This window comes from Salvelinus namaycush, chromosome 30, assembly GCF_016432855.1.
Source record: "Salvelinus namaycush isolate Seneca chromosome 30, SaNama_1.0, whole genome shotgun sequence".
Classification (NCBI taxonomy): Eukaryota; Metazoa; Chordata; class Actinopteri; order Salmoniformes; family Salmonidae; genus Salvelinus; species Salvelinus namaycush.
In genome coordinates, this window is record NC_052336.1 from 19,425,392 (window position 1) to 19,452,746 (window position 27,355).

The following is a 27,355-nucleotide window of genomic DNA, read 5'->3' on the forward strand; positions in this document are numbered from 1 at the left end:
TCTAGTCCCGGTTCTGGAAGGCATTCTGCACGCTCATTGGGTTGTCAGCCAACCTGTCCTCCGGGTTCCACCCTCAGTCCAACGGCCAGTCGGAGTGAGCCAATTAAGACCTGAAGATGACTCTTCGCTGCCTTGTCTCCACCAACCCCACCACCTGTAGCCAGCAACTCGCGTGGGTTGAATACACCCGCAACACCCTCCCCTGCTCTGCCACTGGGCTTTCACCTTTCAAGTGTTCCCTGGGTTATCAGCCCCCGCTCTTCCCGGAGCAAGAGGTGGGCATACCGTCGGCCCAGATGTTTGTCCACCGCCGTACCTGGGAGAGAGCCCGGTCGGCTCTTCTCAAGACCACCTGCAGGTCACCACCGGACTCCGGCTCCCTGGTATTGTATCGGGCAGAGGGTAAGGCTGTCCCCTTGAGACCTGCCCCTCTGGGTGGAGTCCCGCAAACTTTCCTCCCATTTTAAATCGGCCATTTCCCCATCTCCAAGATTATTAGCCTCTCTGCTGTCCGTCTTCTGTTGCCCCATACCCTCCGTATACATACCACTTTTCATGTGTCTAGAATTAAACCTACAGTTGAAGTCGGAAGTTTACATACACCTTAGCCAAATACATTTAAACTCAGTTTTTCACAATTCCTGACATTTAATCCTAGTAAAAACTGTCTCAGTTAGGATAACCACTTCATTTTAAGAATGTGAAATGTCAGAATAGTTGTAGAGAGAATGATTTATTTCAGCTTTTAGTTATTTCATCACATTCCCAGTGGGTCAGAAGTTTACATACACTCAATTAGTATTTGGTAGCATTGCCTTTAAATTGTTTAACATGGGTCAAACATTTAGAGTAGCCTTCCACAAGCTTCCCACAATAAGTTGAGTGAATTTTGGCCCATTCCTCCTGACAGAGCTGGTGTAACTGAGTCAGGTTTGTAGGCCTCCTTGCTCGCACAAACTTTTTCAGTTCTGCCATCAAATTTTCTATAGGATTGAGGTCAGGGCTTTGTGATGGCCGCTCCAATACCTTCACTTTGTTGTCCAGCCATTTTGCCACAAATTTGGAAGTATGCTTGTGGTTATTGTCCATTTGGAAGACCCATTTGCGACCAAGCTTTAACTTCCTGACTGATGTCTTGAGATGTTGCTTCAATATATCCACACAATTTTCCCTCCTCATGATGCATCTATTTTGTGAAGTGCACCAGTCCTTCCTGCAGCAAAGTACCCCCACAACATGATGCTGCCACCCCGTGCTTCACGGTTGGGATGGTGTTCTTCGGCTTGTAAGCCTCCCCCTTTTTCCTCCAAACATAACGATGGTAATTATGGCCAAACAGTTCTATTTTTGTTGCATCAGACTAGAGGACATTTCTCCAAAAAGTACGATCTTTGTCCCCATGTGCAGTTGCAAACCGTAGTCTGGCTTTTTTATGGCGGTTTTGGAGCAGTGGCTTCTTCCTTGCTGAGCAGCCTTTCAGGTTATGTCGATATAGGACTCATTTTACTGTGAATATAGATACTTTTGTACCAGTTTCCTCCAGCATCTTCACAAGGTCCTTTGCTGTTGTTCTGGGATTGGTTTGCACTTTTCACACCAAAGTACGTTCATCTGTAGGAGACAGAGCGCGTCACCTTCCTGAGAGGTATGGCGGCTGCGTGATCCCATGGTGTTTATTGCGTATTATTGTTTGTACAGATGAACCGTGGTACCTTCAGGCGTTTGGAAATTGCTCCCAAGGATGAGCCAGACTTGTGGAGGTCAAAAAATAAATTTCTGAGGTCTTGGCTGATTTCTTTTGATTTTCCCATGATGTCAAGCAGAGGCACTGAGTTTTAAGGTAGGCCTTGAAATACATCCACAGGTACACCTCCAATTGACTCATTTTCTGGAATTTTCCAAGCTGTTTAAAGGCACAGTCAACTTAGTGTATGTAAACTTCTGACCCACTGGAACTATAAGTGAAATAATCTGTCTGTAAACAATTGTTCTAAAAGTTACTTGTGTCATGCACAAAGTAGATGTCCTAACCGACTTGCCAAAACTATAGTTTGTTAACAAGAAATTTATGAGTGGTTGAAAAATGAGTTTTAATGACTCCAACCTAAGTGTATGTAAACTTCCGACTTCAACTGATATAATAATATATATATATTTATATTCATTCCGGACTCTGACATTGCTCGTTCTGATGTTTCTTAATGTCTTTATTTTTATTCTTTGGATTTGTGTGTATTGTTCTGTATTGTTAGGTATTACTGCACTGTTGGAGCTAGAAACATAAGCATTTTACTGCACCTGCAATAACATCTGCAAATATGTGTACGCAACCAATACAATTTGATTTGATTTGAAAGGGGTAGAGAGGCAGAGAGCGAGAGGCTAATGTTTCCATGCCTGCTGTTTAGTTATACAATACCTCACCCTTCGAATAACTTTTAGATGGTAGGAAATGGCAAGTCCTGCATAACAGAGTCACTGGGAGGAGGAGCCGAGAGAGAGAGACAGAGACAGAGAGCGAGACAGAGAGCGAGAGAGAGAGCGAGAGAGAGAGCGAGAGAGAGAGCGAGACAGAGAGAGAGACAGAGTGAGACCGAGATGAAGAGTGAAATGTTCTGCTCCCTTCATATGAGAAAGAGAGGATAGAAAGAGTAAACAGTTGGATAATGTATAGGGCATACACCAGTTGTCAAAAAAAGACTCAATCAACTATGCCTTTATAAAATAGATTAACTCTACTTTCACAAAAGCATATAAAACCCCAAATAATGGTATTTCTAGGATCTCTTGTGGTTTTATTTTGTGGTTTTATTTCTTAGCAAAGCAAATGATAGGGTAACTTCCATACAGACACTGGTCATTCAATCAATGTCTGGATATGAATCTCGATTGTTATCAGAAACATTATCACTGCACACAAACTGTGGCTCTGGTTTGACTAAATGGGCCATTTTCAATTGAAATAGTTTAACACATTTGTCCATATCTATTCAGGAACGATAGATAGCATACTGGGATCTGCCACACAACAGCTGTTTTCTTGTTGAACCACGAATGAATGATGCATGGAAGAGCGCCTGTACTTTTGTGTGTTTATCTCAGGGTTTCCATTAGGAAAATGTGGCGCCAGACATTTGACCGGTAGCATTTACATTTACCAGACATTTAAGAGATTTACCAGACCCATGCATTGGATGTTTAACCTGATTAGGGCGTCCACCCACGGTGCTCAGAATGACAGAAATCACATTTAGATTGTGGTAATTCATCTTAACAGAACATGCAAGTCGAGGACGCAACGGCGTGCGTCCTATCCGAATTCCGATGCGCAACTTGAAGATGTTAGAATAACTGTCCAATAATTTACCAACAAGACGAGTACCGAACAGCAAAATCACTAGCCTATGTCAATCTACTATCCCCATAGTAGAAAAGTTCACTAATTCTATTGGTCGGCTTGTTATTTTGTGCGAGAAAGAAATAGCCTATTCCACAAACCGACTCTGGGACAGTTGTGGGACTATAGTTCCCAAATTCATACAACAAGTAGGCCTAGACTACATTGCAAAAAAACATAAAAAAGCAAAGAGGCTCATGCAACAGATCAGTACGTTTAGCTTCAAATCTTTATAAATTATTATTCTCCTTATAAGTGCAGCAATGCTATTATGGCTAACGGAAACCATGGTATGTGTGTTTGCACATGTATGACTGTTTGTGCGTGTATGTTTGTGTGTGACTGTGTGCGTGCGTGTAGTGTACATGTGTGTGAACATGTGTACGTACCCACAGGAGCAGAGAACATTATGTGCACTGCGCCGGCCCCACAGAATGGGTGGACAGAGACAGATGGGCTGATTGATAGCACTGTGCAAATACAGTCTGACGATCAGCAGGACGTTGGAACATGCGTTTGCCCCTGTTTGTTTGTGTGTGTGTGTGTCAGCATACATTTTTTTTTAAATTAAAAAACTTTATGTGCATGAAGACAAAGGGCTTACGCCTGCCTACCCACCCACTTACAGGAATATCAAATCATGTTTTTTTTGTACAATTTGTGGTCCAAGTGGCGTAACTACAGTAGTTGAAAACATCTATATCAACTGTGTGGCTTTGGAAAAGTTACCTGTTAATGTCCAAATCTCATAATTATTACACAAATACCCGATATTGTATCTAAATGAATAACTGTACAATAAAGACATTTATCATAACAGGTATGCATAGGATGAAGGGTCATTAAAATCAGTTGTCAAACATTGCAGCAACAAGGAGGAGGAAAGTCCCAGGCAGCCATTAACCAAGGTGGACAGGAAGGGACTCTCCAGTTTTCACCACACGCTAGGGAGCTCCGTGTACAATAACATTGACATGCCGATAATTTTATACAACCAAACATATCTCACAATTGTCTACACATTCAACCTAATAGCTTTATCTGCGCAACCGACGGCCTGCTGAAGTGGGGTATAATGTTATCAGATTCTTCCCGGAGAAAAACGGAATCACTGTCGCCACTCCCTAGAGTAGGCCGAAGAGGTAAAGCACACACATTAATATCTCTCTCTGATGGGGAGGCAAGGGGACCTTCCCCTGTTAGCACACACTTTGGCTCTTGTTTAAGTCCCCATTTTTCCTCTAGGCCCGCATTATTAGCCAAATAATGATCATTCTACGCAACTAGACAGGCCCACTGGACTGAAGATGGACCAGCCCATCTGGCATTTGCCAAAACTGCCCTATGGCAAGTCCATTTCTGGCATACGACATGGAATATACTGCATATTGCCTTAAATTTCACGCAGTGGGGGTCATATTCGTTCTGCTCCATCTATGTACCTTGTCTTGCTCTAGACCAAACTACAACAATGGAGAAGTTGGGAAACACTAAACAGTACATTGCCTTGGTGTTGATTTTCAGTTTGATTCTCAAGAGTAATATCCACATGCTGTAATTCCATCCAGGACAGGCTGAGTAGAGTTTGAGTCACACACTGAGTGGAGACAGGCACGCAACCCCAGCAGCAGCTGCAGTGTCAGGTGCTGGCCGTTCCAGCGGTTCAGCTACAGCACGATTCTCACAGTCACCCACATGAGTTTTCAGACCGCTCTCAAGTTGGCACAAACTGGATTCATACTCTATCACATTTATACTGTTTATCATATAGGCCAGGCGTACAGTAAAGTGACCAATCATAATGCAGTTCTGGAGAGGTAGGAGAGGCCCAGGGAGCTAGACTCTTTCCCACTCATGTTTACATTTATACTCGAAAGGACAGTCTGCAACATATTAACAATAGGAGGCAGACAGATACATATATGGGGGGAGAGAGAGAGAGCGAAACAACAGAGAAGGGAAACATGGCCTGAGCTAGCATTTGTTCCCCTCCAGTGCTTCATGACTGCTGGTGTGCTCGCTCTGTGTACAGTACTCATCCATGCAAATCCTGGGCTGCTCCAATCACAGCCCTGTGCTCCTATAGGCTTTACAAAGGGCCTCAGAGCAGCATGGGGCTAGGGGCCTCGGTGCGGCCACGGCTACATCAATGGGTCAACAACACCAGCAACAAAACTAACATGGGACGGACGGGAGGCTGCAAGAGGGAAAAGCCCATCCAGGGAAACCACAAGGTCATATACTGTAGCTGCAGGGTTGGAGAGAGAGGGACACGGACTATTAAAAACCCAGAACTCCCCCCTTGACGTTTTATTATTGTGTCTGTGAGATTTGATTTGATCAATTCAACCAAGTGGTTTCGGAGGGAGACACTTGATAGTATCTTTTTAAAAAACTGGTTAAATTGCTATTTTATACCCTGTAGGCACCTGCAACTTACCACAGGTGAGATAAACTACACAATAAACAACTCACTTGCCTCCAACCAAATTAATTTGAATTTTTGAACAACTTAGTCCAGGTAATTTTTTGACTTTTAAGTGAAATATATAATTTTGGGGGGATTCTGTGCAGTTGTAAATCAAACAAATACGTGTGAACACCAAAAGTTCTCAATTTCAAAGAATTTTAGAATAAATAGTGAATGGTGCAAGGGGGACAATATATATATATTTTTTTATTTTTTTAATTATTTTTATCCCATTTTCTCCCCAATTTTCATGGTATCCAATCGCTAGTAATTACTATCTTGTCTCATCGCTACAACTCCCGTACGGGCTCGGGAGAGACGAAGGTCGAAAGCCATGCGTCCTCCGAAGCACAACCCAACCAAGCCGCACTGCTTCTTTAACACAGCGCGCCTCCAACCCGGAAGCCAGCCGCACCAATGTGTCGGAGGAAACACCGTGTACCTGGCCCCCTTGGTTAGCGCGCACTGCGCCCGGCCCGCCACAGGAGTCGCTGGAGCGCGATGAGACAAGGATATCCCTACCGGCCAAACCCTCCCTAACCCGGACGACGCTATGCCAATTGTGCGTCGCCCCACGGACCTCCCGGTCGCGGCCGGCTGCGACAGAGCCTGGGCGCGAACCCAGAGACTCTGGTGGCGCAGCTAGCACTGCGATGCAGTGCCCTAGACCACTGCGCCACCCGGGAGGCCATTGGGGGGACAATATATTGACCACAATTATACATACATATAGTACCAGTCAAAAGATTGGACACACCTACTCATTCAAGGGTGTTTCTTCATTTTTACTATTTTCTACATTGTAGAATAATGTGTTAAACATATCAAAATATATTTTATATTTGACATTCTTCAAAGTAGCCACCCTTTGCATTGATGACAGCTTTGCACACTCTTGGCATTCTCTCAACCAGCTTCACCTGGAATGCTTTTCCAACAGTCTTGAAGGAGTTCCCACATATGCTGAGCACTTGTTGGCTGCTTTTCCATTACCCTGCGGTCCAAATCATCCCAAACCATCTCAAATTGGTTTGAGGTCGGGTGATTGTGGAGGCCAGGTCATCTGGTTGGATTTGTGTCACATGCGTTTTGTGTGTGTACTCTGTACAACCTCTTACGCCGAGTATAATATAAACCCCTAGCTCCTGCTCCTACTGAACCATTCCAGTCTCTTAAATTGGATGCAGCGTAGAACGCCTGCCCCTTCTTATTGAAGCCACGGAAGTTCAATGCCAAACACGGTACTGCAGGCATTGTTAGCAGAAAACAGGATCCCTCATTACAGTGAATGGAAAAATGGCTATCTTCATGTAATTAAAATAAAAATACTCGACAATTATGTTACCAATAATTGCTTCTAATACACCAAATCGCACCCAAAAGAAGCTATAAGGACAATTTAGTTGCTAATGGCAGCATACCGTACCCCGGTCGGCCCGGTCGGTGAGTTACTCAATAAGAAGTGGCAGCACTGAGCTAGCCTGCAACGTCTCTTCCTGGAGCAGCTCAAACTGTGCATGTTATGTATCCATGAGACCACATTTTAAGCGACTTCATTTGGCTTCAATGCGCTATTATTGAGTCCTCACATATGAATGGTGTCACATGATCAATGGCTTTGTCCATTCATATATACATACAGTCATTGATTGGATTAAGCAATATGGTGAAAAACCCCACCTAGCATAAAAGAGGGTTAATTAAGCAATAAGGCACCTCTGGGGTTTGTGGAATATGGACAATTTGCCACGGCTAAGGGCTGTTCTTAAGCACGACGCAACGCGGAGTGCCTGGATACAGCCCTTAGCCGTGGTATATTGGCCATATACCACAAACCCCAGAGGTGCATTATTGCCATTATAAACTGGATACCAACGTAATTAGAGCAGTTATAAGTAGATCTATAACATATTGTTTATACCCTTCTTATCTTTTCAGATATGCAAAAAGTATTTAGAGGTAGGGGCAAGGTATTTATTTGGGACTGGGACCTACTCTGCACCTTGCCTACTCAATCAGGGTTCTCTCCCCTCCTCAGTCCCCCTCCCCACTACAAGCCCCATGCTCCTCCTCCTTGGTCATGTGACTGAGCGGACAGCAGTGCGGAATGGAAGGAATGTGATCGCATGACTGTTTACCCAACCAGCGCCGTGAGGAAGAGACCCTGCTCTTACACACACAAATCACCATCACTGCCTAAAGCACACACACACACACACACACACACACACACACACACATACACACACACACAAACAGAACAAAAACATGTAGCCTGTAGCTTGTGACTCGTTTACCACACACAGACACGTCTTTTAACGGCTAAATTATTATCCCTTAGATAACACAGCTCACAAGTGTTTTAACATTCAGCGCCCTGGCTGTAGTGGAATACTCTGGGGATCACCTGACTGGACCCATCCCTGAGCTTGTGACAAACATATCACACAGCATATTGATCCAGCACTATTGATCCTGGGCTGTTTATAGCCGGGGGGGCATCAATACTCACAACGCTCTCTCTGAAGTCGCGTTGGCACTGATATGTATTTCTAGAGAACATCAAAACTCCCCACAGCCAGTACTGGGAAATGGACTTGAGGGTCATGCAGTGTAGCAGTCGTCCGTGACCATGTAAAAGGAGTAGGCCTATGTATTGTGATGTTGGGATGATTGTGTTCACTATTGCAGAGATAAGGCAAACAAGTAGCTATACATCACTTAAAAACCAATAAGCCTTTTTTATTTCGGAGTTGGCTGAAGTGTAAAGGTTGTTTTGAGAAACTTAGAGGAATCCTAGACGTCAGCCTTCAGAGATTTAGGTGCAGTCTAATTGAACAGAATGAGCTCTGTACTTATCCCAGCTGGCAGCCATCAGAGCAGGGAAAGAGGCTTTAGAGACCAGACATCTCTAACAGTGCAGGAGGATGGACGTCTTACATTCACAGGTGGATGGATCTCAACATCATGACGTAACGTTACACATACAAATAAAACTTTCTGGTGCAGATCAAAAGTCTACCACAGAAAAGTTGAATTGGTGCACCGGTAATAACAACAAAAAACATTCCACTCCATTACACACAATATTGCTACTAGAGGGTAATTACAGTGTTACTACTAGAGGTCGACGGATTAATCGGAATGGCCGATTAATCGGGGCCGATTTCAAGTTTTCATAACAATCGGAAATCGGTATTTTTGGGCGCCGATTTGCCGTTTTTTTTTTTTACACCTTTATTTAATCTTTATTTAACTAGGCAAGTCAGTTAAGAACACGTTCTTATTTTCAATGACGGCCTAGGAACGTTCTGCCTCGTTCAGGGGCAGAACGACAGATTTTTAACATTGTCAGCTCGGGGGATCCAATCTTGCAACCTTACAGTTAACTAGTCCAATGCTCTAACACCTGATTACATTGCACTCCACGAGGAGCCTGCCTGTTAGTGAATGCAGTAAGCTAAGGTAAGTTGCTAGCTAGCATTAAACTTATCTTATAAAAAACAATCAATCAATGACTGTCATTGCTCCAATGTGTACTTAACCATAAACATCAATGCCTTTCTTAAAATCAATACACAAGTATATACTGTATTTTTAAACCTGCATATTTAGCTAAAAGAAATCCAGGTTAGCAGGCAATATTAACCAGGTGAAATTGTGTCATTTCTCTTGCGTTCATTGCACGCAGAGTCAGGGTATATGCAACAGTTTGGGCCGCCTGGCTCTTTGCGAACTAATTTGCCAGAATTTTACGTAATTATGACAACATTGAAGGTGGTGCAATGTAACAAGAATATTTAGACTCATGGATGCCACCCGTTCGATAAAATACGGAACGGAATAAACGTTTTGTTTTCGAGGTGATAGTTTCCGGATTAGTCAAAGGTATATGGTTTAGAGAGAAATAGTCGACGCGTTATAATTCCTGTAATAACTTGCGGCTGAATTTGAAAGGGGTTCCTTCGTTATTTTACCGTTCATGTCTTCCATAGAGAATGTCTTGATCTACTTCAAATAAGGTCTGTGTTTCGTGCAGGCTTAAACCGCCTCAACGTTTTGATACCCGTGTAAATCTCACTAGGATAAGGTAACGTTTGTCAACATATTTTCATAAATCCACTCTACAAAACTTTTTATCTTCGCTTATATTTAGCCAATATTGATCAGAGTTACCTTGTCCTATGGATATCTACACAGTTATAAAATTGGCACGGTGATGTAAGCCTACACGAAACACAGACCTTATTTTAAGTGAATCTAAAAATATCCTATGGAATAAATGAAGGAACCGCTTTTCAGATTTTGCTAGAAGGTGTCATGGGAATTATGACTCGCACTTTGGTTGTCAATTCTTACCATGCCCATTATTAAAATAGGATTTCCTGCATATAGAAATTTAAGTTTTTGTTTTCAACATTCATCACAGGTAACTTAAACTCTATTTTTATTCAATCAGTTGAGAGTATTTGTCTCCTAAGCAGACTCTTCAGTATCATTGTCACGTCAGAGCTGTGTGCGTGTGTGTGTATTTATGTATTATATTAAGTTAAAATAAAAGTGTTCATTGTTCATTCAGTATTGTTGCAATTGTCATTATTACAAAAATGTGTGTGTGTGTATGATATATATATATAAGATTTTTTTTTTTTTTTTAATAAATTGGCCGATTAATCGGTATCGGCTTTTTTTGTCCTCCAATAATCGGTATCGGTATCGGCATTGAAAAATCATAATCGGTCGACCTCTAGTTACTACACACACACACACACGATAGTATGAAGTGTAACCAGTCAAATATTTCCAGATACAGAAATGTATTGAGTGAAATAATCACTGAACTTTTAACGTAAAATTGGGTGAATAACATTCTGACTGGCATTGTAATCCACAACAAAGACAGGTTTTACTAACATGACTAACTCTGCATTGTAAGCTTCCCGACTACTCGTCTAAGGTTTGACAGTAATCTGGTTCAAGTCAAAGGGAAGCTCTCTGAACCACATACAGGCAACCACCAACTTGTGCAACCACAGAAACTATACCACCACAATAAAGAGCCCAGTAGACACCAGAGGCCAGACACACAGTAAAAGTGAAAGTCTCCCTGTCTCATTCAAGCAACTTTCCTCTGTCACTGAACTGTCCTTTATACCACCTTTGGGACTAGGATCTGACACTACCAAAAATGAATAGACACACTCAGCCAGCCATACAAACCAACATCTTCACTGGACAAAGATATGCAGCTCAAATTCAGCCTGGGGCCTCTTTAAATAATATGCATCCTAATTTAGCTGTGTATCTCCAGGGGGATCAAGATGCACTCACATACAAATAGAGTAGGCACTAGACTTGGGCGATATGCTGTTTATACCATATACCGGGGTATTTCGAAATACCGACGGTATGATTTTCAATGCCGTTGCGGGGGTTGCGTCCTATGCCACTGCTTATAACTATAAGAAATCTAAGATATGTCAAATAAATCATATCTGGCTCAGGGCTCCAACTATGCCTTTGGCTTGCTGACCTGCTAGCTAAGTGTCTAGATGTCAAGATCAAACTTCTTGGTTACAGCAGAGACATTCAATCCTCTTCTGGATCAAGATCGCTGTTGCGTAAATTGTTTTGTGCGGTAGAAAATGTACGGTATGACAGGAATGAAAATCTGGATAACTCCCAACCCTAGTAGGCACAGTCAGACACACACTACACTCATCATGCTTCTAAACATGGCATTTCCACCCCATTGGGCTGTCAGAAACACAGCAATTACACCTCAAGGACCAAGGGATTGAGATATGGGCACAATAAATAAAATAAAACGGCTTGGATTACAAGCGGATTTTTGACAGACAAAGTTCAAATAATGCTAATGTCTTTAGCCAAGCGCATAGTCATTGATGTAACAACTTAACATAATTACTCAATTTACAGAACAGCTCATTAAGGACAAAGAAAAGCAATTATCTTTATTAAGCAGGACTTGTTCACAAGCATCCTCCAGGGGCTGAGGTGGGGTGCTGAGGTAGCTGCAGACAGGGGCTGAGGTAGGGTGCTGAGGTAGCTGCAGACAGGGACTGAGGTAGGGTGCTGTAGACAAGGACTGAGGTAGGGTGCTGAGGTAGCTGCAGACAGGGGCTGAGGTAGCTGCATACAGGGGCTGAGGTGGGGTGCTGCAGACAGGGACTGAGGTAGGGTGCTGAGGTAGCTGCAGACAGGGGCTGAGGTGGGGTGCTGCAGACAGGGACTGAGGTAGGGTGCTGAGGTAGCTGCAGACAGGGGCTGGGGTACTGAGGGGTACTGAGGTAGCTGCATACAGGGGCTGAGGTAGGGTGCTGAGGTAGCTGCAGACAGGGGCTGAGGTGGGGTGGGGGGGGGGGTGGGGGGGGCAGTCACCAGTGCTAAGCTACGCTTCATCTCTTCTCCGGCCTGGGTCTGGCCACAATACTTCGTCCACATCACAAGATACGTTTTCTCTTGCCAAACATCGAGGGAAGTATCTCCTAGCATGGCGTATCCAACCTTGGACAGAGTTAACCTCTATGTCCCCACATGCGTCCTCCATTGCCTGGAGAAGCGGCATGCGGGCATAGGGTTGGCGATCATACACTTTCCAGCGCCAGGCTGAGAAGAATTCCTCTATGGGATTTAGAAAAGGTGAATATGGGGGTAGGTACAAAACTACAAATTGTGGATGGGTGGCAAACCAGTTTTGGACCAGAACAGCCCGGTGAAAACTAACATTGTCCCATAAAACCACAAATCTAGCAGGCTCCTGTTCTGGATCAGGGACAAGCATTGTGTAAATTGCATCCAGAAAAGTGAGCATATGGCCGGTGTTGTACGGACCCAGTGTGGTATTGTGATGGAGGACCCCGTTTTGAGTGATGGCAGCACACATAGTTATATTACCCCCACGCTGTCCAGGGACATTGGTAATTGCCCTCTGTCCTATTACATTTCTTCCGCGGCGCCTGGTTTTGGTGAGGTTGAAGCCAACCTCATCCACATAAATAAATTAATGGCGAATTACATGGGCATCCAGCTCCAATACTCTCTGTAACAGACAAAAGGATATACAGATGAGTAAATATGGTATGTCTGAAGTACTGGAAGTAGTGTTGCATACATACCTCTACATAGTCATGTTGCATATTCTTGACTCTGTCAGAGTTTCTCTCAAATGGCACCTTGTAAAGTTGTTTCATCGTCACTCGGTGCCGTTGGAGGATGCGTTGTATGGTCGACAGGCTTACAGCATTGATGTTGTTAAATATGGTGTCATTATTCAAGATATGCTCTCTTATCTCTCGAATCCTAATTGCATTGTTGTCCAAAACCATATTTATAATTGCAGTCTCTTGTACATCTGTAAACAAGCGTCCTCGTCCTCCATGATGTCTTTGCCTTTCCACTCTGTACAGAATTCAAACACAGTATGTGTTCAGCATAGGAACTGTAAGCAATGAACAAAGAAATGTAGTACAGCATGATAACCAACCTCATTCATTCAATGCAGTGCAGTAAATGGATGGCTTAGAGTTACAAATGTTTATGCAATACTATGCAGTCATACGTATTTTACAGTACATTACTGTAATGCTAAAATAGTCATTAGATAGTTGCATACCTGTTCTCATTTCTGAAGGTTCGAATTATGGACGCCACTGTAAATCGACTCAAGTTGGGCTGGACGTCCAGCCTCTCTCATGGTCAAACCGTGGTTGATCACATGATCAACAAGTGTTGCCCTAATCTCATTAGAGATGGCTCTCCTTCCTTCTCTTCTTTGCCCTCGTCCTCTTCTTCCTCTTCCTCTCCCTCCTACTCCTCTTGCTCTCTGTCCATTGTTGGCATCAATTGTTCAAAACAGGTAAACTGACCTTTGACCTATTTATAGGCCTATACTACAGTAAAGCAGTGATTGGTTAGTGATCAGTTAAGCTATTAGTGTTTGCACATGTGAGGAGTGTGTGTGTGACCTGGTGAATAAGTGTAGCATTTTGATTGGTTGTGTTTGGAAAAGGAAAGCAAGTCACTTCCTGTTAGATTTTTGTGTTTTAGGTAGAGAATTGTGTGTAGTGTTTTGAAAAAAGTGTTTTATGCATTTGACAACTGAGTCAAAGGCTGAGAAATAGCTTATGGTTTTGGATATTTGGTGTGTAGTTCTGCACTTTGAGTGAGAGGTTTCAAAAATCGTGTGACATGAAAAGAATTTGTGTGTAAGCAGGTGGAAAAAACAGTAATATATGTGATTACATAAAGGAAGGTGGTAATGAAGGGGAGGGAGGCATTGAACAGGGCCAATGACGAAGGACTTGGAGGGGCAGAGGTCAGTCAAGTTTCAGACAGAGGCAGGAAGAGTGAGGAGGAGTCAAATTGAAGCAGGGGTCAGTGGGCTGATTAACACTGAGCATTAAATCATTGACCATGGATGAGATAGGATGACTAGAGGGAGTCAGGATTAGAGAGTACAGGAGAATGGGAGACAACGCTGGGAACCATAGAGGCGCCTCTTTTGAGTGAAGTAGTGATGCGGGTTCAGTGAAACCCCAGTAATTTGGTCGGTGTGCATGTGACACTCCTAGCGGGAGTACTGGGTTAGAGGGAGACAGAGAGCTTGTCTAAACACACAGACACTCTCTCACAGCATTCATTTGTTCCTGATGAGTTCAGCAGAGTTGACATATTTTCATTTGATCTTTCAAATGAAAAAAACAAGCTCTTTGTTTGTGGATCTGATGTAGCGACATCCCATGCACCCAAACTCTCCCCCGTCAATTCATCCCTGCCCCACTATCACCCCCTACTCCCACCCAGCAACCTCCATTCGCCAGCTCCGGTTCCCACAATACCCTCCCAACCAACCCACCACCCATAACATTCCTCTTTCTCTCTCCAAACATGCCACACTCACACGAAAGCTCCCACCAGTCCAGCAAAGGCTCTACAGTGCTCCACTGTGGGAACACACTCCAGGGTGTATGAGGGCTGAGGGAGATGCTCAAACACACTACTGTGGGCCTTGTGATGAGCACATGCCACTGTTGCCTGCTCCAAACACACACCCACGCAACCCCTCAAGGTAATGTAGTGTAGTTTGTATCTCCATCTTAAACCACATTGAGACAACATTATGGATAGAATGGGTAGAACATGCATTATCATGGAACACAGTTTGTGCTCTCGAGCATTGAAAATGCATTAGTCCAAATTACATTATCAACAACTTATTTTCCGATCCTATAGATTTGCAAGCCATACTTGAAGTCTCACTTGTACATATTCAGGTAGAACAGGGATGCTCCTCCATGCATCTTGATTAACAGGAAAGCATTGTCAGCCCTGATACCACTATTCCTCCACGTTTTTCAAAGCAACGATCCAATATGTTTGCCTTTCCTCTCAAGTGAGCTACGTCAAATAGGCTAAAGCAGAACAAAATCCCATCGGCCTATTTCATGTTTCTACTCCCGTGCTCCTGCACTTTTCTTTGTCATGTAAATGCTGTGGCTGGTCTCTCTCGCTCAGTGCCTGCCCCGCTCCCTCGCCGCCTATCGGTGGCTCCCTGGCTCTCAAATCACAGCTTCCCTTCTCTATCTGAAGGCCACCGCAATGCCTGAAAGGCAGCGACCAAGTGCATCCTCTCCCAAGCCTCCAAAACACAAAGCACATGTTCGATATGACGATTCAAAAAATATAATAAGCCTTCATTTGTTTCGAGGCAAGAGCACAAACATAAATTAAATGACGTGACAATAGATAAGAAACGTTATTGTTTTAGGCATTTTTTTAAAATCCAGATCGTGTGTAAGGTATGAGAGCAGCTCATAAATAATTGTAATAACAGTGTTATTTTGGCATACACCTTACTAGAGGCAAACAACTGTCGTAGCAATATGGGGTATTGCATTCGATTTATAAATAGTGACATCTGAAAAACGATTTTGTCCCACCGGCAACGCTTTTTAATTGTGAAAAATTATATTTGTGCAGAAAACCCACAGGCCACATGTTAAACGCTCATGATTTAAACCTCTTGAAACGCAACCCACATTCCTCAAACTCAACAGCATATGTCTTCAAAGAACGCATGACTCCACTGTAACATTAAATACGTTATGGGCAGATAATGGTTACATAGTTGCAGATGTGCAACTAACTTTATAACCGGCAGTCCAGCATTGGGTATAAAGAGAAAACCGACAGTGTGTGCTGGAAGACGAATAGGCTATTGAACAAAAGTAAGCATGTTACAGCCTTTGATAGATAGACCTACCATAGTACTGATACCTAGACTCAACAGTTAGATACAAACACTGCAACGAGCAAGGTGCAAAATGTGTTCACTAACCAATCTCTTCTTATCGCACCTGCATGTTCTGAAAGATAACTATAATAGAATACATTACTAACTTGAAAGGCATGCGCAAGTCAATAACAGTGCTATTAAGCTAAGCGACTTACCTTGAACGGATGGTCCACAGAAGCCAAACGAAAGTAGATAGAAAACCCAGATAGTCTCCACCGCCATGTAAAGCATTGATTTCCAGCAGAGGGGTAAAGCAGCGTGCGGGTCTCTACAGCCAGCTATACCGCTAGCAACATGTATATATAATGGAATCCGCAATAATCCCCTCTCTGAAGTAGGCTATTAGTTGGCTATTAGTTCAGGTATATCCCTTTGACATAGTCCCCTGCTTTCACTCAGAACAGGGTCGCATTTAGTTGGGAGAGAGCCGTCGTGTCTCTCGGCGCTTCATCGCCATGTTGTGAGCGAATGCAAGTGTGTGTTGGCTGCTCCACACACACACACGCGCACGCACGCACGGACGTATGCACATATACACACTCTCTCCCTCAAACACACTGGCAAGTCCCGCTTTAGGTGTCTATTGGAGCCACCTGAAACACTGCCAATAATTTCACACACTCCCTTTCTTCGTTGTTGAGCTCTACGCTTGTGAATAGACTGCTGTGCGCCGCAGCCGTGCCAATATAGCCAGAAAAAAACCTAGATTCAAACTCGCTGTATTGGGCTCCCGAGTGGCGCAGCGGCCGAAGGTACTGCACCTCAGTGCAAGAGGCGTCACTACAGTCCCTGGTTCGAATTCAGGCTGTATCACATCCGGTCGTGATTGGGAGTCCTATAGGGCGGAGCACAATTGGTCCAGTGTAATCCACGTTTGGTCAGGGTAGGCCTTCACCGTAAATAATAATTAATTAACCTAGTTAAATAAAGGTGGGGCCTCCCGGGTGGCGCAGTGGTCTAGGGCACTGCATCGCAGTGCTAACTGCGCCACCAGAGTCTCTGGGTTCGCGCCCAGGCTCTGTCGCAGCCGGCCGCGACCGGGAGGTCCGTGGGGCGACGCACAATTGGCATAGCGTCGTCCGGGTTAGGGAGGGTTTGGCCGGTAGGGATATCCTTGTCTCATCGCGCTCCAGCGACTCTTGTGGCGGGCCAGGTACACGGTGTTTCCTCCGACACATTGGTGCGGCTGGCTTCCGGGTTGGAGGCGCGCTGTGTTAAGAAGCAGTGCGGCTTGGTTGGGTTGTGCTTCGGAGGACGCATGGCTTTCGACCTTCGTCTCTCCCGAGCCCGTACGGGAGTTGTAGCGATGAGACAAGATAGTAATTACTAGCGATTGGATACCACGAAAATGGGATAAAAAAAATAAAAAATAAAGGTGAAAAATAAAGGTGAAAAATAATAAAAATATAATTCTGCAGTTTCATATGGAGACACAGCTTGGGCAGCTGAGTCAACTGATGTTTAAAACAGAAGTGGTGTCCAGTGGCGATTTTAGCATGTAAATCTTGGTGCTGCAAACAAAAAAAATATAATTGGGGATGCATGCCAGCAAAGCCACTACACAGCACAGCACTAAACAATACATTAATTGCACTATAACATTGACAAACGGTGCCCGCAAGCAGGGTCCTAGATAAAGCTGTCGCAAAAGCAGTCCCAACATCTTACCACTGCTACACCTGGCTATCAGCGGAGCCTTGTCTGGCAGCGAAACAGTTCATTCAGCCTCATTTGCTGACTTAAAAAAACATAGCTGATATGTCTGACTTGCTTAAACAAATGTGGTTTCCACTGACAATTGAGATGTACAACTATGGCATAAGGGGACGACATGCGGATAAGAAGCCATCCGTAATTTCGGTTAAGACATTAATGGGATTGACATAGTCAATATATCTATTTGTTCAGCACTTTTGAAATGTACAGCGACAGAATTCAGAACATGGGCCGTTCTTACGGTGTTCTCCCAGTACACCAAGTCAGAACAGTAGGATAAATAAAGGCTGCATATAAGCAGACAATGAAAGCTCTTACAATATTCAATGATTACATTTCTCTAAAACAGGTTATAGGCTACATGTGCACCACCAAGTCCGAACAGTAGGCGAAATTAAGAGGGGAAAATAGACCAAATTATTAGGGTGAGGCACATGGGCTAGTAACAGCTTACTACACAACATACACTTAGTATTACTTTCTTAGCAACAGTATACATATCTCCCTGGCATATTACATCACTTATGCAGCAGCATACAATACATTTCTGTACTCACCATGTTGTGCTGTGCTCACTTGAACAGGAAGGTGGCGCTGCAGGCCTTCGTGGGCAAATTTTGTCTGGCATTCTCTGGATTTATAGTGCTTTCAAGACAACTGGCCACTCTGATAAAAACAAGGTTCAAAACTTATTTTCCCAGTCGGAGCTCGTTTGTTCCCGAGTTCCCAGTTGATTGAACTCAATGAAGTCAGATTTCCCAGTTCCGAGTTAACAGTTGTTTTGAGCGCCCCAGAAATCATGCTGGATTGACAGCATGGCCAATGATGAATGTTTATAATTTTAATGTGGAAAAGAGACCCTTAAACCCAGAATTGGGACCACACACCCACTCCACTGAATAGCAGGCTAGTGATTGCTTTGCAATGCTTGCAGTCAGCCACTGATTCCTTCCAAACCACTCATTGTTGAATTCCGCTGGCTGCCCCACCACCACAGAAAGCACTGAGCTAGGCTGCCCCACCTGCCCTGAATGACGGGTCGCCACTTGTGGTGTCCAAGGTTGAGTGCACCTGCCATGTGTTCAAGATGCACATGTGGCACTCATACAGCCTACAGCAAAGCAAGCTTTCTCCCAGATAACTATTCATATCACACATCATTATGATAGCCAACATAATACACGCTCCCTAGTTGCTATATGGTTTAACCAGAACCCTTAAATCAGTTGAATTGACAGGTCATTTTTATCTCAACTCTCAGGGCAGGCAGCCTCACCCTCTCCCCTATCTAAAGGGCTGAGAGAGAGAGAGAGAGAGAGAGAGAGAGGGAGAGAAGAGAGAGGGAGGTAGAGAAAGGGTTAAGATGAGGACCAGCGATTGAACATGTGCTCACTAGTGAAGGGGCTCTGACTGCATCCCAATCACCCATCTAGTCGTCGCCTGCCCTGCCCTGCCCTGCCCTGCCCTGCCCTGCCCTGCCCTGCCCTGCCCTGCACCATGTGTTAAGGGACCCACCGTTGGTTTTCACATGCAAACACACAGCAGGAGCCAGCTGGACCCCAGCCCTCTGAGAGAGAGAGGTAACAATAACATGCTGTGGCATACCCAGAAGCCCCATGTGCCATTTCCGCTCTGCAGCCAGGGGAATAGTAAAGCCTACAGGAGGAGATGGGTTGGAGAAATGTGGCTGAGGGATTAGTGCCTGCACAGACACTTTGCATTGCAGCCCCTTGTTTCCAGGGATCTGACGGGTCGATCTGAGTCCATCCTGTTATTGTGGTGAATAGGTAAGAAGAACTCCCATCTCCTGTTCAATGCCTCACCAATGTACAATGCACTCTGTCTATGCCTGGTGTTGAAATGCGTCCCGTGTGATTGGATTATGGTCACATTCAGAGAGATTGGTGTTTTGGGCCAGGTGGGATGAATTTCAATACCATGTGCGGACACAGATCCTGTGATTGTGTTGTTATTTGGATAATTTTCTCTTGGATTAGAAAAGTTCCTTTTGAGTGTAGTACCAGATGTGGTTGGGACTTGAGTGCTTGTGGTCTGACAACGCTTTCTCTCCTTTCACCAGCCGTCATAAAATACTGAGTGCATTGGTTACTTGAATACAGGAACAGCCGTCCGTAAGTGGTAGTACAGTATATAGTATGACCCCTGCAATTAAAACTCTCCATCAACATGCAAAGTGTAGTAGGCTGCATTCTGAAAGTGATTACTTACCCAGGAGGAATATGTTCCTACTTTAACCAAAACCTAAATGAATGGAGCCTTTATAAACCCTTTATAAGCTATGTGATGCTTATGAAGACTTTATAAACCCTTTATAAGCTATGTGATGCTTATGAAGACTTTATAAAGCCTTTATAAGCTATGTGATGCTTATGAAGACTTTATAAAGCCTTTATAAGCTATGTGATGCTTATGAAGACTTTATAAAGCCTTTATAAGCTATGTGATGCTTATGAAGACTTTATAAACCCTTTATAAGCTATGTGATGCTTATGAAGACTTTATAAAGCCTTTATAAGCTATGTGATGCTTATGAAGATTTTAGAAACCCTTTATAAGCTATGTGATGCTTATGAAGACTTTATAAACCCTTTATAAGCTATGTGATGCTTATGAAGACTTTATAAACCCTTTATAAGCTATGTGATGCTTATGAAGACTTTAGAAATGCCTTATTAAAGTTGTTTGTTAAAAGTGTGATCTCAAACAGTACTGAGAAAGAAAAAGAGGCAGAGAGGTCAACTTCTGTGTGTGTGACATGTAACATGTAACATGACAGGAGCAGAGGGTGCAATGTTGCAGTTTTAAAGCGAGTTTTCTGCAATTCTACACAGTTTGCCATAGGGTGAAGAGAAATGTTTTTAATATGATATCTGAGTGAGAGTGACTAACAAGATCAATGGGGGCCCCCAGGTCGGTAAATGGACCATGATTACTACAAGTTTAGATAGCTGGCTAGACTAATTTAACAATCTAAAAAATGTTAGCTGACATGGGTGACGGTCAGTGACTGACATAAAAAGTGAAAATGATGCCCAATTTTTTGTGGAAATTGCTCCTTTTGCATTTTACTATTCCAGTAAGTTAAGACCACGAGCAAGTTCATAAATTATTTTTGTAAATTATTATTTGTAAATTATTGTTGATCCGCAGGGCCTACAAAAGGGCTGCCAGTTTCCCATCCTTGCACTACATGAATGCTAGCTTGCCCATGGTAGAAACAAAGTTTCAGTGCTCCAGACGTGCATGTTTACAAAGTGATGAGATGTGATTTGTCCTACTAGTGCCACAGAGCTAGTTAACAACAGAAGAGATGTGGTCCTGAGCAACGCTGCTCTGATCTTAATTCACTCTATTACCCCCAAACCACAAACTGACAGAACCTGCCAGAACAACAACAAGAGTACCCCATCTGTGATTTGTTAACACTACAGAAACAAGCCTCGCAATAGACCGTGTTCAGATGGAACACATTTTGAGATCTGTGGCGCTACACTGGTCTCTCTCATTACCACATCAAAGGTTATTTTTGTCACAGGATAACACAATACAGATATAGGATCTTAATTTGAGCCAGTTTGCTACAGCAAGAAAATAATCCTGCAACAACAGGATATGTGAATTATTATGTAGATTATATTCAATGGACATTTTGTAGGAGTTGATACATTTTTTGTAAGGGAAAATCAAGTCTGAAATTTCAAAGTGGAAAATACAAACTTCAGACGCCTTTTTAAAACTAAAATACACAACATGTTTTAAATTGCTGAAAAGTCCTCTTTCAACAGGGTAATCAAATTAAGATTCTACATCTGCCCCAGGAACTATGGGTTGCTATTTTAACACCTTTCTCTTCACAACGAAAACAAGTCAGTGAGAGCGAGCCAAGAGAGATAAAGATGGGCAAGCTTATTGCAGACAAATTATTTGCACACGTTGAGGTTCCACTTAATGAGGCCAATTAGGATAGTAAAGTTGTCAGGCTTCAGTGAACAGGGAAAGTAGTTTTTCTTTTGGCAATGAACCCAACGTTTGTGTTTTTCCTGTGTGTGAACAAATCAGATTTTTCCTTCTTCTCCTAGGGCCTTTTAAAATGTAATTGGTTGTGTGTGGGTCTTTACACCTTGGACAATGAATGGCAGTAGTAGACAGGATTACTATGCTCAGAGGAGAGGCTGAGGCAGAGCGATTGTAAAACCAAATAGCCCCAAACCCTGTCCTGTCTCGCTGTACACTTTTAATGGTTGTCAAAAAGGCCTTGCAAATTAGTTGAGATAAGCATCCCCTCCCAGCCACCTATACGGCCCCATATCTCTCCTGGCCTCTGTCTCTGGCTGTGGTTCCTGCCCTGGCCTTTGTGCTCTGTAGAGGTCACAGTGTTCTTGAAGTCCCGAGGTGCTTGCATTTTGGTCGTGCTGACTGCAGTAGCCTCCACAGTGGCTGAGTTTCATCCCCCCAAGGTCTATCTGTCTGACAGGCAGCAGCAGGGCTGTTCTACAGTAAGGAGAGAAGAGGACACTGACAGAACACTGCCCTCTGGTGGAAAAGCTGAGGGGATGTTACATCAGACAAACATACCATGAGTTGTGTCAACAAAGAACATGCTACAGGGGACAAGAAAAGACAAAAGACCAAAATATGTATCTTATATACTTCTTTTTTAAATTTATTTTATTATTATTATTTTTTTTAATAATATGTTTATTATTTTCCAATAAAAATAAAGTAAAAAAAAGACAGCAATACAAACAATGACATTCATTGTACAGTTGAATGGGATGGCCACTTTAGAGGACAAAACAAAAGTTAACTCACACATACACAAAATAAAACAAAATCCTATTAGGTGGTACATGTATAAGAAGACAGCATATAGTCATTACAAGCAGTGTAGTTAAGCCAAAAATAAATATTGAGTGTAGTACAGCACAGAGTAGCAGCAGATCGTCAGCCCAGTTATGAAGCGGGACTAGACCATTTATCCAGTATCGGCTGCCATATTTTGTAAAACAATGGACTTCTATTGGAGGTGTTGTATCGAATCTTTTCCATATGTATTACATTCCCTAAATCCCGTAACCACATTTCAAAGGTAGGTACAGTCTCCAATTTCCAAAATTGCAATATGAGCCTTTTGGCTAATAGAGTACAAAGAGAGACAGCTTTCCCTTCCTGGTTATTCCCATCAACTGTACCAAACAGAGCGATCAATGGGTCTGGGGCTAGAACTCTATCAAAGGCCTTAGATAAGTAATCAAAAATGAGAGCCCAGTAAGCATGTAATTTAGGGCATGTCCAGAATAAGTGGGTCAACGTCCCCTCCTCCTGCTTGCACCTCTCACACAGTGGTGAGGTGTCCGGGAATATTTTATGCAGTTTTACTTTTGAGTAGTGTAACCTGTGAATCACCTTAAACTGTACAAGGTTGTGTCTGGCATTCACTGAACTGTGGTTTATATTCCTGAGAGCTTCTATCCAGTCCTCATTTGAGATTTCTGAACCAAGTTCTTGTTCCCAAGCCCTTTTAATGGTGTCTGTGGATACCTCTATGTGGACCTGTAGCACATCATACAGTCTAGACCCTTTTGAATGGGGTTTGACAAGGATCAAGCTATCTAATGTAGGACTATTTGGCTTCATGCCATACTGTGGGATATGTGTCCTTAAGAAATTCCTGATTTGGAGGTATCTGAAAAAATGTGTTGTTGGCATGTTGAACTTTGCCTGTAGTTGTTGAAATTAAGCTAACTGACCATCTATGTATAGATTACCAATTGTTGTGAGCCCCTTCTCCCTCCACTGTGAAAACACCACATCATCCAATGCAGGTTGGAAAGCATGATTCAGGCTAATCGGGCTGTCTATGTAAACAGTGGGTATGTTAAGAAAATCCCTAATCTGTTTCCAGATCCTAAGCGTATGACAAATGACTGGATTGGAGTCATAAGTGGCTTTTTTCACATATGATGGGCTATTAACAAGTGCAGGGAGTGAGGAACGTTGACAGGAGGCCTGCTCAATCAAAAGCCATGAAGGCATATCCTTCTGTCTCATCTCAGGTAAACTTTCCCTCCAGAAAGACACAATGTTCAGATTAGCAGCCCAATAATACAGTTTGAAGTGAGGAAGGCCAAAGCCCCCCTCTATCTTGTACTTGCATAAATGCTTCTTTGCAATTCTGGCTGCCTTGTTATCCCATAAAAATGGAGTTACTATTGAATCCAGTTTCTTAAAATAGCTTTGTGGTATGAAATTGGGTAGACATTGGAAGAGGTAAAGAAACCTGAGTAGGACAACCATTTTAATAGCGTTTATACGACCAACCAAGGAAATAGGCAGAGTTTTCCAAAAATCTATATTTTGTTTAAGCTGATATATTTTCATGTCCCAATTCGCTTTCAATAGCTGATCAAGGTCTCTTGTCACTACAATGCCAAGGCTTGTGAACTTGTCCCTCACTGTTCTAAACGGGGTAGATTGCAGAAATTGCATATCCACCGGCCGTGATATTGGCATCAACTCACTTTTTTGCCAGTTTATCTTGTAGCCAGAGAAGGAGCCGAATGTGTTTATCAAGTTAAGTAAGGGTGGAATAGAAGTTTTAGGCTTGGACAAAAACAAAAGAACATCGTCTGCATATAGGGAAATTTTGTGCTGTGTGCCTTTTATTTTAACAGAAGCTATATCGGGACATGCCCGAATGCGAGTAGCAAGGGGTTCCATGGCTATAGCGAAGAGAGCAGGCGAAATAGGGCACCCCTGTCGGCACCCCTTGAACAGGCGGAATGACTGCGACATTTCCTGATTGGTCACCACGGAGGCCATTGGGTGTGCATAAATAATTCTTATCCAATTAATAAATTCCTTTCCAAACCCCAAATGCTCCAGAACCGACATCATATACTTCCACTCAATCTGATCAAACGCCTTCTCTGCATCAAGAGCTATTACCACTGCCTCAACTTTATGATCATGATACATTACGTTGAAAAGGCGTCTCAAATTGTAGTATATATGTCGGCCCGGGATAAAACCTGTCTGGTCAGGGTGTATGATGTCGGAAATATATTTTTTCAATCGGTTTGCCAATATCTTTGTCAACACCTTGTTTTCTATGGGGAGTAACGACACGGGGCGATACGACGACATCTCCACGGAATCTCTATCTTTTTTCAAGATCAGGGCTATTGTAGCCTCATACAGTGTTTGCGGGAGTTTGGCATTTTCTTTTGATTGTTGAAACATTCGCAACATAAGTGGAGATAGACTAGCGCAGTACTTCTTATAGAATTCTATTACATATCCATCGGGCCCCGGGGCCTTGCTGTTTGGAAATTGTGCTATCGCTGTGTTAATTTCCTCTAAGGTTATCCCTGCATCGAGTGCAGCAGCTGCCCCCCTGTCTAGTTTAGGAAGTTCACATTCAGCGAGAAAGCGTTCCATAGTTTGTGGATCAGTAGCATCGCATTTTGATTGGTATAGCTCTGAGTAAAACTGCGCAAAGCATTTATTAATGTCCTGCGGATCTGTTACTATTTTACCCTTCTTGTCTTTTATTTTGTGAATAGCTCTAGATGCCTGTACATGCCTTAGCTGTCTTGCTAATAATTTATGTGGTTTGTCCCCCAGTTCAAAATAACTTTGTTGCGTTCTAGCAAGTAAAGAGCCCACCCGTTTCAAAAGGATGGTATTGTATTCATATTTTAACTTTGTGATCTTCTCAAGGACTGTATATGAGGAATTTGTCCTAAAAACGTTCTCCTGTTCCCCTAACTCTCTTTCAATTTCTCTCAGCCTAGTATTGGCACGTTTCTTCCTCTCTGATGTATAAGAAATAATGTAACCTCTAATCACAGCCTTTAGAGATTCCCAAAGGGTGGAGTCGTCAACATCCCCCGTGTCGTTAGTTCTGAGGAAAAAGGCAATCTGCTCCTTCAAATACTGACAAAAAGCCTCATCTTTCAACAGGTATGCGTCTAAGCGCCACGGTCGCCGACCTGTCGACATATTGTCGAGTTTCAGCACCATGGACAGAGGAGAGTGGTCCGTAATTAGAATGGGGTGATAGGTAACCGATTCAGCTGCTGAAATTAGTTTGGAGTCCAACAAGAAATAGTCAATTCTGGAATATGATTTATGAACTGATGAAAAGAAAGAATAATCCCTGTCTGTTGGGTGCGTCAGTCTCCAAATATCGACAATGTTAAGGTTTGTCATCAATGTATTTAGACAGACACTGGCATTTGATTGTTGAAGTGACCTTGATAGCTGTTTATCTAAAAGAGGATCTAACGTACAGTTAAAGTCACCTCCAACAATAACACTTGTACCCGAGATATTTGGTATGGCCTTAAATACCCTTTGAAAAAATAATGGATCATCGAAATTGGGTCCATATAAATTGACCAAGGTTATTGGTTTTGAATTCAGTGTACCAGCAACAATAATATACCGACCATTAGGATCTGAAATCGAGGTTGAGTAAACAAAAGGAATGTTTTTCCTTATCAGGATTGCTACCCCTCTCGCTTTTGCATCAAAGTTAGACTGGTATATCTGACCGATCCAGCTGACTCGTAGCTTGGCCTGCGCCGAGCGTTTAATATGAGTTTCTTGAAGAAGCACTATGTCAGCACCCAGTGATTTAAGATGAGAAAAAACCTTAGCTCGTTTCACGACATGCCCTAATCCATTACAGTTCCAGCTGACTATCTTTATTCCACCTGGTCTACTCTGTGCTCGGTCACTATGTGGCATTTCTTATTTTAAAGCAAATTGCTGCTGTCATACAAAACCCAGAAGAAAAACGTCCCGCCGTACGGGAGCTTGTCATGCCACCTGTATTAATAAACGTGAACATAAAACACAGACCCCATCCCCCCTCCCATCTCTTTACTGAGTGACTTCCCCAAACGAAGCACTCCTTGGCTAACACACAAACCTTAGGGTGTCTAGACATACAGCTTGAACTAACTCGTCATCTATAGATGCTCCGCATATAAACTAATATTAAATAACACTTAACTTAACTCTCACGTTAGGGGGTGAGTGGCGCCAAAACATGACATGCCAAACAATGCTATATTAGCCACAACATCTCACCTATCCTATAAGTCCCAATTTCTGATCTTCTGATCGAAAAGACATAGGCCGGAAATTCAATTCAAACACATTCCTGGCCTGTATTTGGCCATTTAGCCGGCTGGCACAGCCGTTCTGTATCCTCAGCCGGGGAGCTTGCTTGTCAAGAACAGATCGGCCTCTTTTGCGTTGTCAAACGTACGTGTTGATCCCTCGACTGTCACCTTAAACCGGGCTGGGAAGAGGAATCCATATCGGATGTTGGCCGCCCTGCATTTGTTGCGTACCTCATCATACTCTTTCCGTTGGTTCCTCACCTCCAAGGTAAGATCTGGGTAGAAAGACACCCTGGCTC

General features: G+C 43.2%; 1 protein-coding gene across 2 annotated transcripts in view; it reads right to left on the bottom strand.

Moving 5' to 3' along the window:
* The window catches only part of LOC120025299 (immunoglobulin superfamily DCC subclass member 4-like), a 56,721-nt gene extending 40,050 nt beyond the window's left edge, over nt 1-16,671 (bottom strand). The window contains exon 1 of one of the 2 annotated variants that reach the window (XM_038969790.1): nt 16,341-16,671. In XM_038969790.1, coding sequence (XP_038825718.1) covers nt 16,341-16,416 — 76 coding nt within the window. In that variant the 5' untranslated portion in view covers nt 16,417-16,671. The remainder of the gene's footprint in view (nt 1-16,340) is intronic. The other variant, XM_038969789.1, reaches the window with a different exon arrangement.
* Nucleotides 16,672-27,355: the final 10,684 nt, after the last annotated feature.